The following is a 13062-nucleotide window of genomic DNA, read 5'->3' as shown; positions in this document are numbered from 1 at the left end:
AGAAGCAGAGAGGTCTGAGCAGTTTTGCCTTTTTTTCTCAAGTTAATCAGCATCAACATTATGTTAAAAACAAAACTGATCTGTGAGGGGGAGAGGAGCCAGCTTGTACTAGGTACTACTCTAGGCTCGGGGTGAATCAGCCAAGCTCCTATCCTAGAGCTCCCACAGCCTGACAGGGAAGCTGGCAGTGGATCAGCCAAAGCTACTCCTTCCTCCCTGCCCTGCAACAAAGCTGACTCAAAACACTTCAGTGTAAAAATCACAGGGCATGACCCTGAGAACACAAGTTCAATTTGTAAGCAAATTCAAATCTTCTTCCACGGTCGCCTTTAAGGACCATAATTTAGAGAACTGCAGGCCACAAGCAGCCTCCCCGGAGCAACAGGTTGAACATCACTAGTATGCTGTCTCTGTTTCTCAGTGGGTTAGTAGCTCACTTTACTTATCTTTTGTCCTCCATCATTGATGTGCTGTCTGCAAGGTGTCATCCTCAGAGGCTGTATCAGTCAATGGTCAATCCCATGCTTGGACCACTTATGCGTAAATAAATGTTTACAACGTGGATATGTCACAAAATGCTATCCGATGAACTGTTCATCCCACTCCAGTAAATAAATACCCAGCAGCACATAGAATAACAGAAATAGCCCTGCACAGCAGGTGTAATAGTAGTAAAACACTTTCAGCCCTCATCACATCTTCTACCCAAATGCCAGGGGAAATGATGGGCTTGGCAGCATACATGCTAGAGATCAGAGAATTAACTTGAGAAGCCATACTCTTGGGGCAGATTCAGCATGGGTTTCTGCCAGTGGAAGCTAGTGGGAATCCAGGAACAAAGCTCCAGAGGCAAAAAAAACTGCCAGAGGTTGCATCTGGGGAAAGTGGCCACAACTTCCCTTCTTCAGGGACAAATCCTATTGGGGATGTCAGAAGGTTGTGGATGGGGGATACTCACTAAAATAGTGTATCTTCAATAGCCTGAGATAGTGGGTCTCATATGGAGCCTCTGGTGGAAATGGAAGCTTCCCTGCCCCAACAGAAGTCCCAGAAGAGTGGAAGTGTTGGCATTGCCACTTGTGGATGCAGTTTGGTCATCTCACACAGGAAAGTGTAATTTATACCCCCTGCTCCAATGTGGGTGAATCTGACTCAAAGATGGAGGAGGGAGGCAGGCACTTAGTTTTAAAATCAGTGTAGGCTCTTTTATGTTTCGCTCTCTTGAGTAGGTGTTTTAAAGACACACAATATTTATTTGTAATGTATTAGTTTGTTGTTTTGTTTTATTTGGTTTGGTCAATACCACAATTTATTAAACCAACTATGCTGTTGAAATATCATTTTCACATCAATTCATCTTCATACCAACTCCAGTATGTCAATACTTGCTTCATATAAATTCCATTAAAAAAACTATCTTAAGAGAATGTTATGACTTCGTGGTTAAGCATTAAAAACATCAGAAAATGCATAAGAGTTATCCACACAACTTTAACTCTTAACTTTTATACATATGCATTGGGACATAGGCCAAGATTTTCAAAACCTAGGAGACTAAATTTGGGCTCTTAATTCCATATTTATGTACCTGATTGACATGATTTTCAAAAGTGACCCAGTAGATGCCATTTACCTCAGTGGCAAGCATTGTATGATCAGCACTTTTAAAAATTAGGTACCTTATTTAGGTACCTAAATAAATGTGAATTTAGGATCCTACCTTTATGCACCTATTTTTGAAAATCTTAATTAATCTGTAATTACTTGCTTATGTGATATTTCTCTTATTAAGTAATATAATAGCTCAGCATTTTCCTACAATCCGAGCTACACACACATCTGCAAATTTTGTTTCTTCCTTCATTTATGCCTACAACAATTCCATTGTCAAAATAGTCTAAAATGCTTTCATTAACTAAGTGCTGGTTTGCAACCTTACAGTCTGCCTTAAATTAGGAGCACCATGTAATACTGTACTTTCCCAGGACCAGATCAGGACAAATCATGATGACTCCTCCCCACTCCCTCATGCACCTGGTCAGGACTCTGGCCAGCAAATAAGCTCTATTTGAGCCTAAGGGAAGCAGGGATTCTTCCATCCCCCACTCCTTGCTTACAGGGAGGTGTATATGAGTAGCCCCTGGTACTGTGAAGCTAGAGTCAAAAACTGAGCAGTGCCAAACATAGGAGCAATGGGGATGTTACTCCTGCTTTCTCTTCTGCTGAGCCAAGTAAGGTCTGTGATAATCCAGCCCTTTGTCAGCAACCGCATGTTGTTTTCAACCAGCAGCACCTTCCTTTGGTACAGTAATTACATACATGCATATATGAGATTTTTTATGTATTGGTTCCCTTGAGTGGAATTAGAGTGGTAGTTAATGCATTCTTTAATATTATAGTAATAGTCTCCACAGATCCCTTCAACTAAAAAAGAGTCCCTGAACATCTCAATGCTAAAATGTCTCAGGAAATGCTCATGAATAAATATAAGAGAGAGAAGCAAAACTGCCTTGAAATAATATACCACTCGCGCCACAAAGTGCTGGTTTGAAATACGACACATATCAGGATATGTAGGGAGCATTTTTTGTGTTTGTTGAATTACAGGGTAAAATAAGTCAGACCGCAAAATTTAGATTCCTGAACAATTTCAGTTATGACGGCAACAACATAGCATAGCATTTTAGAAATGGCACACACCCTTTTTCTACCAGGATAGAAAGCCGAAAATACTTAAAAGGAGATTTTGTATAATATTCTTAGGAGTGTTTCAACATGCTTCTTGTTGTAATATTTGATGCGCATTTTCTATTCAATAGGAAAAAAATGAGACTGAAAAAATAATTTTAGGAAACCGTAGATTATAGCCATAGTAACTGAACAAGAGCCGGATCCAGCAAAGATGTATGCATATGCTTAATGTCATTAAAGTCAATGGGTGAGATTCTGGGCTGTGCCTCTAAGAATTGAAGCATAGAACTTACAGCTCAGGAACATGGGGAAGGAGGTGATTTTTAAGCCATTTTTGAACCCTACTGATCCTGGGCTGCTTGGGGGCTTTTTGAATCCCATCCCCAGCTGCCTGTGGACAGTAGTACCATGAAGAATGTCTGCCATGCTATGTGCTCCACCTCCAGCATGCCTCTCCACCCCCAGCACCGTTCCCAGCATTCCTCCTATGTCAGGGCTGGTAAGTGGGTCCTTGGAAGATAGTGGCAGTCTTTCTCTATTCCTGCACACTGGTTGGATCTAGGGCTTTAAGATAGCCCCCTTATGCTGCTCTGTCTCTTTTACCTGGTGTAAAGAGGCCAGAGCAAGAATGAGAATTTTAGCCATGTGTAAAGTTAAGCACGTGCATAAGTCTTTGCAGAATCAGGCCTAAAAGTTTAAAGGAATTTAGCAGTTGCATTTCAACATATCAATATATATATTCCCAATGCAGTATATTAATATACAGTATTTGTGCACCATTGTTTGCAAGCATGATTATTTTCATATTGTTTTATTTCTCCAATTCCTACCTCAGATCTGGTGCCTAGGTAATGAGACTCGATTTCACATCAACAAAACAGTAGATGCAGCCATTCGCTCTGTAGTGATAGGCGGCCTATACCCTGGTATTCAATATCGAGTGGAAGTTGCAGCAAGTACAAGTGCAGGTGTTGGAGTAAAAAGTGAACCACAACCCATAATAATTGGTAAGTGATTGTCTCCTCTATTTTATTTTACCTGTTTAGTATTTCAGAAAAGCTTTCACAAATCACTTCTGAAAGCATAAAAATCCAGTGGAGCAAAAAAACAAAGTGCAATTCAATTTGAGCTATCTAGTTAACTTTAAATGTACCACTGCCTGCCAACACTGCCTCTTCCTCTTTTGTATAGTTCTCACCGCTAATAAGATGAAATAGTTCTTCCTTTCCTGAAACATATTAAAAAACATAGATTATCCTGCACAGCTGATTTAATATTTTATTACGAATTTACCACTCCTGCAGGTTGACAGATTTATAGAACTAGCTCTCTTATCCTGTTGAGATGCTTGTAATATTGCCTTATTTGAGCTGCTGCTGCCCAAGGCACTGTTAAAGTTGGTTTTCTGAACATTTGAAGTTTAGCATTTTTCAGCTATCCCAAGCAGATGGGCTTCCTTCTGCCAAAGAACAAGTGGCCTCTAGTCCAACTAAAGAGAAAAGCTGGTAGTATCATCTCTTTCCTTTGAAATTACTGTTTCTTATTAGTGGTTTCCATACTCAATTAATTTCATGACCTGAGGAAAACCTAGAACCTTATCCTTCTGAGATTCTTCTATAACATAAATTGGGGGTGGGGCAGGCAACTGAACAGATCTGAATTGAGCTTTTTTGTTGCAGAGCTGCATTAAAGTGCTTCGAGTATAGGGATTTGTTTATTAATTTGATCTATTTGAACTACGGCTTTGGGCCAACTGTTAATGTTGCTTTAAAAATGTGTTATTTCCAAAAGAGTACTGGGATAAGGTTTTGTAATCTCCTCTTCTATTTCTTATACTGTGCCTTTAGGACTCTTGACAGAGACGACTGAAAATGTGGAAAAGTGGAAAATGTAACTAAAGCAATGTCTCAGACTTAGAATGTTCATTTGAGTTGGGGTGAAATTCACCCTTCAGAGGAAAGCCAGCACAAGACCTAGCTCCCACTTAAGGCTTATTTAAGCTTCATTTTAAGTGGTTAATGACATTCACATTACAAATGTATCCTCTCAAAAGTAGGGCAATGCAGAAGTTTAGATTTAGGTTCTTTTTCTTGTATTTCTTTTTGGAGGGGGAGTCTGAAAAGGGAGATTAAGATAGATCTACCCTTAGGGTGAGTCTACTCATCGAAGCTTCATGGGAGTATGTATGACAAGGAAAATAATCTTGCAAGACTGAAAATAGTGAACTCAGCTATTACAAAAACCTTGGTAAGGGTACTAGATACGAATTTGGGGCCTCTCTTCAAATGATCTCTACCGAGAGACTGACCTTTCACTTTTAGTTCATTACTTTTGAACAACCTGATTTTTGTATGAGGTGTCTCTGGAAGTACTGCTTTAAGGGTTCAATCCCTCAAGGTGCTGAACACAAATGGTGCTAATCCAGCATAGCATTTAAGCACATGTTTAACTTGAAACATGTGAGTAGTAGTCCCATTACTCACTTGCGTCAAGTTAAACATGTGCGAAAGTGCTTTGCTGGACCAGGGCTAGAGTGCTCAGCACTTTGCAGGACTGAGCCATCAGTCCTTCCCTGACTCTTACAAAAATGGTTAATATACCCCAGAGCTACATGGAAAGATATGTTTCCATATTTGTGGTATGGCGGTGGAAGAGACATGAGAATGTAAGTACATCATACATCGGAAAATGCCAGTTGGAACTTAGAGACTTTTCATTTATTCATTGTTATACTCATTATGTCATTTAATTCTTACTTTAATGATCCCAGAATATATGCCTCAACAATTTTGTCTGGTAGCACTTTCTGCATATTTAATGCCCTTTAGATGAAAAGTAATGGATAAGGTCTTTTCTGTTTTGATTTTGGTTCCCTTTTTCACTTACATTTTCCCTTTTGTATTCAGAAAGCAAGATACAGTTACTAGCAGTCACACTGTCTGCATCTCACTTTTCTTTAAATTCCATCTTTTTTCTATTGTTTATAGACTATCTTGATTTCCCTAAGATTTCCCTAAGAGATGACATGGTATCACATGATATTTTGATTGAGACACTAGAATAATGAAAAATCAATATAGCACACATTACATGGATTAAAAACTGGCTAACTGACAGGTCTCAAAATGTAATTGTAAATGGGGGATCATTATAGGTTGCAATTCTCAAATACTTATGTAAGTAACTTTACTCATGTAAATAGACTTTCCGGGGGACTTGATAACAGTTGTCAAATATGTGAAGGGATGTTATAAAGAGGATGGTGATCAATTATTCTCTATATCCACTGAAGGTAGGACAAAAAAGGAATCAGCTTAATCTGAGCAAATGTGATTTAGGCTAAATATTAGAAAAGACTTTCTAACTATAAGGATAGTTAGGCACTGGAATAGGCTTCCAAGGGTAGTTGTGGAATCCCCATCATTAGAAGTTTTTAAGAAAAGGTTAGACAATCACCTGTCAGGAATGGTCTACTTAGTCCTGCCTCAGTGCAGAGACTAGATGACCTCTTGAGGTCCCTTCAAGCCCTGTATTTTGGTGATTCTATATTTTATGCCCCTGGGGCTACTCAAGTGAATAAAGTTACTCACATATGTGTGTTTGCAGGATAAAATGTTGATGACATTGGGAAGGAACCATAATGTGATTTTTTTTTAAATTATCTGCACAACTATGATGCAGTATAAATAATACCACAGTGATATCTTACTTTGCCATTCTAATCACATATCCAGATATCTATAATAATTTTTTTTCCCTAATTACATTACAAATCACAGTAAGAAAGTATTTTAATTATGATCTTGAAACTATACTTTGATTGCTTGGTCTAATACAAAGAAACAGTTATGAATTGTGTTCTTTCCATGAACTGTGCACGTGTCTTCAAACATTGCAAAGCTTCTATAAAGAAACATACGTCAAACTTGTTATTTCTAGGAAAAAACCCTAAAATTTTGCTCACCAGGATTGAGGATGCTAGAGAAGAAAATGTAGTTGGATTATAAGAAGAAATAATTTTAAAATAATATTGATTAATAATATAGCTATTCTTTCAGTAATCAGTTGGCATGTTCATACTTACATTTTATAGTTGGTGTGATAATATGAGGAACAGCTGCAAACTTTCACAGTAATAGGTACAATCGAATCTGATGTGTCTAATTAATTTTTGGTCCAACAAATTAGTTTTGTTCTTCATTACTCTCCAATGGGAGGAAGACATATTTCATTATATTTTTGTCTGCAAGAACAATGGAGCGTTACAGGTCACACACATCCCTCATATGTGTTCTAATTAGTAGAATTGACAGCATTGTTATAGAAACACCTGCAGTATATGAAATAGTACATTGATACCTTGGATGACATATATATTACTTTTGATTAAATATCAGATAAATATATACAAAATTAATGTAATTTGTTCCCCAAACTCCTTACAATTAGATTAATTTTGTTTTACGTCAATAGGAAACATGCATCTGTGTTCATTTACTTTTCAGCTACTGAAATCACAAAGCATATGTTATTTTGACATTTAAATGAATTATTACTTTTGCACATGTAATTGCTAAGCACTGAAGGGTAGAACAAACATCCAGGCTGCTAACTTAGAAGGTAAGTTGACCTAATTTGGAGACAGATTGCATCTTCCTCTGGAAGAGGCTCTGGCCAGGGATAAAGTCGTCTGAAAGCTCCTCTGAGGTTCTCCTCGCGGAGTTTCTTGTGCATCCACTACTCATGGAGGACCTGTTTCTGACCTCATTGTGAAGGCAGAATGTCCAGTCCAGGGCTTAAGGTTTCTATAGGGAAACAAGATTCCTTTCTGTAACCTTTCTACCAGGTGATGGCGGTAGCAACAAGGGCTATGTTCATATCTAAGGGTTCCTCTTAACATTACAAAACAGAATCAGCTCGAGCCCCCACCCAGAAATCTGGGGAAACTAATCATCATGCCTGGGTGCCTTTCCGAGACCGTACTTCTCCACTTGCATGCACATTGTCTGTGTATAACAAAATAAAATGTATATTAAAAGGAGAGGGAACACAGTAGTAATTTGGGAAAACACCCCAGTGATGATTCAAGAGCAGGCAAACCATAAGTAAAATACCTTCCCCACAGTGTAGTGGGTGGTAGTCCTTTGTGGTGTAAAAAGTCCAATGGATGAATGTCCCTTTAACACATCTCTCTCCTTTCCCTTCACTGCATCCGCACTCATGATTTGTTGTCTGAGCTCAGCAGAGTCCCAGACTCCAGAGTTGTGATCAGATGAGTTCACCTCCTGCCAGTAGGGATGGGGGAAGATTGGGTTTGAGTGATGCCTCTGCCTGCCCACCACTATCACTACCACAGCTCCTGCCTCACCCTGCTCCCTTTAGCTGGAATGCTGGGTTCTGATGTTCTGCCACTAGCTCAGTCCTCCTGCTTCTAGTGGTTTCACCAGGTAATGGAGAACCTCACTGCTGCTGCCTCTTCTGTGTCATCTTTCACTGCAGCACTGTCCCCTCACCAGGTCTAAGGCTCAGCCATTTAGACCAGCTTATTAATGATTTCAGCTGTAGTGATCACGGGTAAGATCAAGGACTCTGTATGGATAGAAAATTATCTCTTTCTTTAAACACTGGAGGAGAAGGGTAAAATGGTATCTAAGAACCTTTTAACAGAGCCTACACTACCAGATACGAACACCTGTCCCGACCCCTTCTGACTTTCACTTCGATTTGGCATCACTATCCTCCTTAGCAAGTGAGGTTATAGTTAGGGCATATTAAATACAGGATTTTTTTTGCCCTTTAATTATATAATAAAGATAACATTTCATTATCCCTCCATCCAAGACTTAATTTTAACCCAAAACAGCCAAAATTGATCACTTTGGCAGAGCAGGTATTTTTGCTAGTCACACAGTAGATACAGCTATAAAAATATGGTCTGCTCCTGAGGTCTTTCTCCCCATCAGTAGATGGTAGGGAAGAGCTCATTCAGAGCAGTGCCTTACCTTTCTTTGGATTCCTGGACATCTATTCAAGGAGCCAGCATGTCCAAAGTGTTCCCCTGGCCTTCCTTTTTCCATGGCTTCTTCAGGAGCAGCGCTTCCATTGCCTCACCACATCCTCTTCTGGCCCTTTGAGTTCTTGAGGTACACAAGGAGAGAGGCTCATTCCTTTCTGGCCCTGGAAGACTTAACTCTATGATGCACCTAAAGAAGGGTTCCAAGGGCACCAAAGAAGAGGAAAACATCTGATGGAGCCATTACTCCCTCTCATCTTTTCCTTACCCACTGGTTTCCACTGAGTATTTGGCCTTCGTACCATATAATGGGTGGGAAACACCGGGGCTTTGATAATTGGCCGGATAAAATTTAAAAGTTTTGGAAAGCACTGTGGCAGGTTTTGTAGCCTGTGGTTTAAGTTTCAAATATATATAAAGGAGGGTGCATGTTGCCCTCAGCCATAATCAGTCAAGGGCTTTTCTCCCTTGACTCTACTCTCTGGTGTTTCCTAAAATTCCCTGTTTTTTCTTCTTTATAGTACAATTGTCAGTGATTTTTCAACAAAACTACTAAAACCAAGCCAACATCCAGCATAACATTTGAACTCTTTGTTCACAAAGGCAGACAGTCAAAATTACTAAATATTGATATGAGTAATCAGATAGGGAAAAAACATAATAAAATCACATGGATTACTAACAGCAGTTCCAGCAACACAATACACTACATCATATTTATTAATAAGTAACTTCAGCCACCTCTGAATGAAGTATAAGGTCTAAACCGAGCTTGTCACTAAGGCATTGCTGCAATTGACATCAATGACTGAGTAAGGGGTGGAGGCTCTGACGGATAGAGTATGGTTAGACAAGTAGACCATAATGAAGTAAAGAGGACTCTTATGTTCTCTGGACTTGAGTCTCATTTATTAAGGCCCCATTACACTGATTTGGCAATGAAAGGGAGCATTAAAGGGGATATTACATTTACATCCACTGCAAAGCTGCTGGAGTGGTGTAAAGGAGCATTAGTGGGAATAAGAATCAGATCCTTAAAGTCTTTTCTTTCTTGCATTGACTTTAGCAAATGACCTTGTTTGTTTACTTTAGACTACAGCCAGTATGCTGACACAGCAGCAGTTGTGTTCCAAGAAGTGTAGAGTGAATTTAACCATTGCTGAATTATAGAAGAGGAATATATAAATGTTCACAGCAAGGCATAATGCTACAATATTTATAACAATTTGCCTGAAATAACCACTTTATTGCTACAATATTCTACATTTGGGATAGGTTCTTATAATTTGTTAGTTCCTGTAATTAAGAGTCCAAATATTTGCTTTTTATAATACGGTATTTGCAGCACTGAATCGTCTCCTCTACATCTTAAAAACACTGTAAGTAGTTTCACGAATGGGGGCAAGATATGTCTATGCTTTAAATATTAAGGTTGGATAATTTTGGCATCATTTAAAAAAACCCATACCGAGTAAGATGTTCTACACCAAACATGTACAAGGTTACTATTCATATTTTTTGTAGAAAATGTTATCTGATTTTCATATTTTTATAACTGCTGAATTTTTGAGTCCCTGGCTCAGATTGGAGAGGTGTGATATTTTTGAAGAGAGTTTCTAATAACTGAGCAATCACAGTGTTTGTCAGTTCTGGAGCTACACACTTTGGCATTTGTGCGACGTCCATCCACAGATAACAGTTTAGATTAAGGGCTTGTTATCAAGCCAGATACTGAGCTACCAGTTCAGTTTTAAAAGCAGGAGAAAGAAAATGGGACATATGCAGGAAGTCAATAAATTCCAAATCATTAGATACAATCAAGACAGCATATAGTCTGTGTTTCAATCACTTTATCTCTTTGTCTCTCTTTGTGGTATTCTGCTTATACCCATATCAATAATATTTCACAAAAATTGACTGTGAGCTGCCATCTGTTAGCTTACAGGGACAGTAGTATAGTAGATTTTTTTCAACATATGTTTGAATAACTGCAATGAATTGTAGGTTTTCTTGCAGGAAACATTGCCTTCAAATCTGTGTTTGAACACCCTATAAATCCACACCCAACTACCTGTATCCCACCATGGAAAATTATTTTGAAGCACAGTACTGTTGTTTCTTTTCCATTTCAGGTCTCTGGTTCTTGGTTGCATTACAAGTACATTATAAACATGTGATATTGACTTTCCTTTGTGCAGGAGGTCGTAACGAAGTTGTCATCACTGAAAATAACAACAGCATAACTGAGCAAATCACTGATGTTGTCAAGCAGCCTGCCTTTATTGCTGGCATTGGTGGGGCATGCTGGGTAATTCTGATGGGTTTCAGCATCTGGCTGTATTGGCGAAGAAAGAAGAGGAAGGGGCTGAGCAATTATGCTGGTAAGAACAGTAACTATTTACTACAAACTTGTCAGGTTCTATCATGAACAGGACAGGTGCTATTAGAACTAATTTAAAAACCCCAACCCTAACAATGCTGGTTTTACAAATAAAGGTGGAATGGATGAATGCTGTATGCCTGTTTAACGTGTGCTGTAAAAGTGCCAGTGTATGAGAAGCTTTAAATGCATTGCTCTGGGCCACATTTCATCATTACTGTAAGACAGTCTTTTACATCTCCAGCACATCTAGCATAACAAAAGTACAGAAAGGCTTAACTGTACCTCTCACCCAACTCTTGTTGCAAAAGGCAGTCTTTCAGTGTTCCCAACTCTAATTATGAGCTAGATTGCGAACCAGACTACATAACCACATGACAGTAAGAGGGAGTATGAATCCCCCACTAACTTCACCACTTTACTCCTATGTTTGCCCCAGACTTTGGGTTTAGGCACCAAGGGGACCAGATGTCCTGATTTTATATGGACAGTCCCAATATTCATGGCTTTTTCCATCCCCTGTCCCATTTTTCACACTTGCTATCTGGTCACCTTATTAGGCACATACAAGTAAGCAGAGCTACTCACCCACTCCCTCTTTATCTGGAGCTGGGGGCTGAGGAAGGAAGGAGGGGGGAATGGGCAGAGCATTGGCTCCATCCACCCCAACTCACTGGCGAGAGTAGCTGAGCCTGTACAGGGGAAGTAATAATTTAGTGCTGGTATAGGCAAGCAATAAATTACTTACTTGCAGTGGGTGAGAAGTAGAGTCTCAGATGTGTCTATGAAGCACAATGCCTCCTGGAGCTACCCCAGCAGTATGGTGCAGCTCTCACACACACATTTTGCTCAGTGTTCTGCCTACAGTCACAATCTAGCCTCAGAGAATTACGTTTGGAAGGGGAAAATAAAAATAAAAATTCTAGTATTTTCCCCATTTTGTCAGGACTGGTAACACTCCTATAGCTGATATATCTCAAGTTTCCTGTGGGTTGTGGAGAAGTCAGATAGTTATAATAAAATTACATATGAACCTATTAAAAAAAAAACCCAAGGAAAAAAACCACCTCCAACTTTTGGCCAATTTTACATGAAAAATAACTCTTAAAATATTGAGGTATTTTCCAGCTAGTTTCCTTGCCCAATATACTAATTAATTTTAGCACATTATTGGTTTCAAGGAGGAAAAGACCTTTCATGACTTGGCCCAGGTTAAGCACTGTTGGCAATTCACGCATGTTTATTGCTGGCAATATTAGCATGCCAGGCTAAACTCACTCCAAAATCTGGTTGATTTCTTATTAATTCTATAGAGTGTGCCTGAATGACCACAGTGGTGAAGTAACATTATTTGTAGGCTGTGCTGTTTGCACATGAAGTTTTCTTTCTTTCCTTGTAATTAATAATGTGTATATACGTGATGACAGTTTCTACTCTAAGAGGATTTGTTAATTCATGCAGATAGATACAGATTTATCTATCTGTCTATCTAATGAGGATAATTAACAGTAGGAGATAGTTACATTATTTTATCACTTTCTTACATTAAACTGATAACACATCAGGATTTTAGTAGTCTCATTTCCTTTTGGAGGTGTCATACCTTTTCATGTACTTCAAATGCACTAACTAAATGCATACTAAGCCTCATTTTTCCAGAGAAGGGATTTTGGCCTATGTCTATGTGAGTTGACATGGCACATTTTTGTGAGCAGTCTTTTATACTTTAGAAATGCAGCTTAAATTGCTGTTGTAGCTCATTCTTTCTCATGACGTTTGCAGCACCTAAACGTTATGTGAACATTGCATCGTGACACAGAATGACCATTATCAGAATTGTGAAATGCTGTATGCTCTTAACAATGAAAGCTTGTACAACATCATATTTCAGAACTCATCCTAATATTTATGATAAGGAGGATAGCATGTCCACCTCAGAACTAACTTCCATCAAATGTAATTGTCAGAATTCACTATT

The 13062-nt window shown here is 38.9% G+C and overlaps 1 protein-coding gene across 32 annotated transcripts in view; it reads left to right on the top strand.

Annotated features, from left to right (window-relative positions):
* Positions 1–13062, top strand: part of ROBO2 (roundabout guidance receptor 2) — a 1484585-nt gene that overhangs the window by 1404426 nt on the left and 67097 nt on the right. For all 32 annotated transcript variants that reach the window (XM_065575614.1, XM_065575735.1, XM_065575671.1 and 29 more), the window contains 2 exons: positions 3527–3698; positions 10903–11085. In XM_065575614.1, coding sequence (XP_065431686.1) covers positions 3527–3698; positions 10903–11085 — 355 coding nt within the window. The remainder of the gene's footprint in view (positions 1–3526; positions 3699–10902; positions 11086–13062) is intronic.

Source organism: Chrysemys picta, chromosome 1 (genome assembly GCF_011386835.1).
Source record: "Chrysemys picta bellii isolate R12L10 chromosome 1, ASM1138683v2, whole genome shotgun sequence".
NCBI classification, from domain to species: domain Eukaryota; kingdom Metazoa; phylum Chordata; order Testudines; family Emydidae; genus Chrysemys; species Chrysemys picta.
The sequence above is the reverse complement of the archived record's forward strand: the minus strand, read 5'-3'. Positions and strand labels throughout refer to the sequence as shown.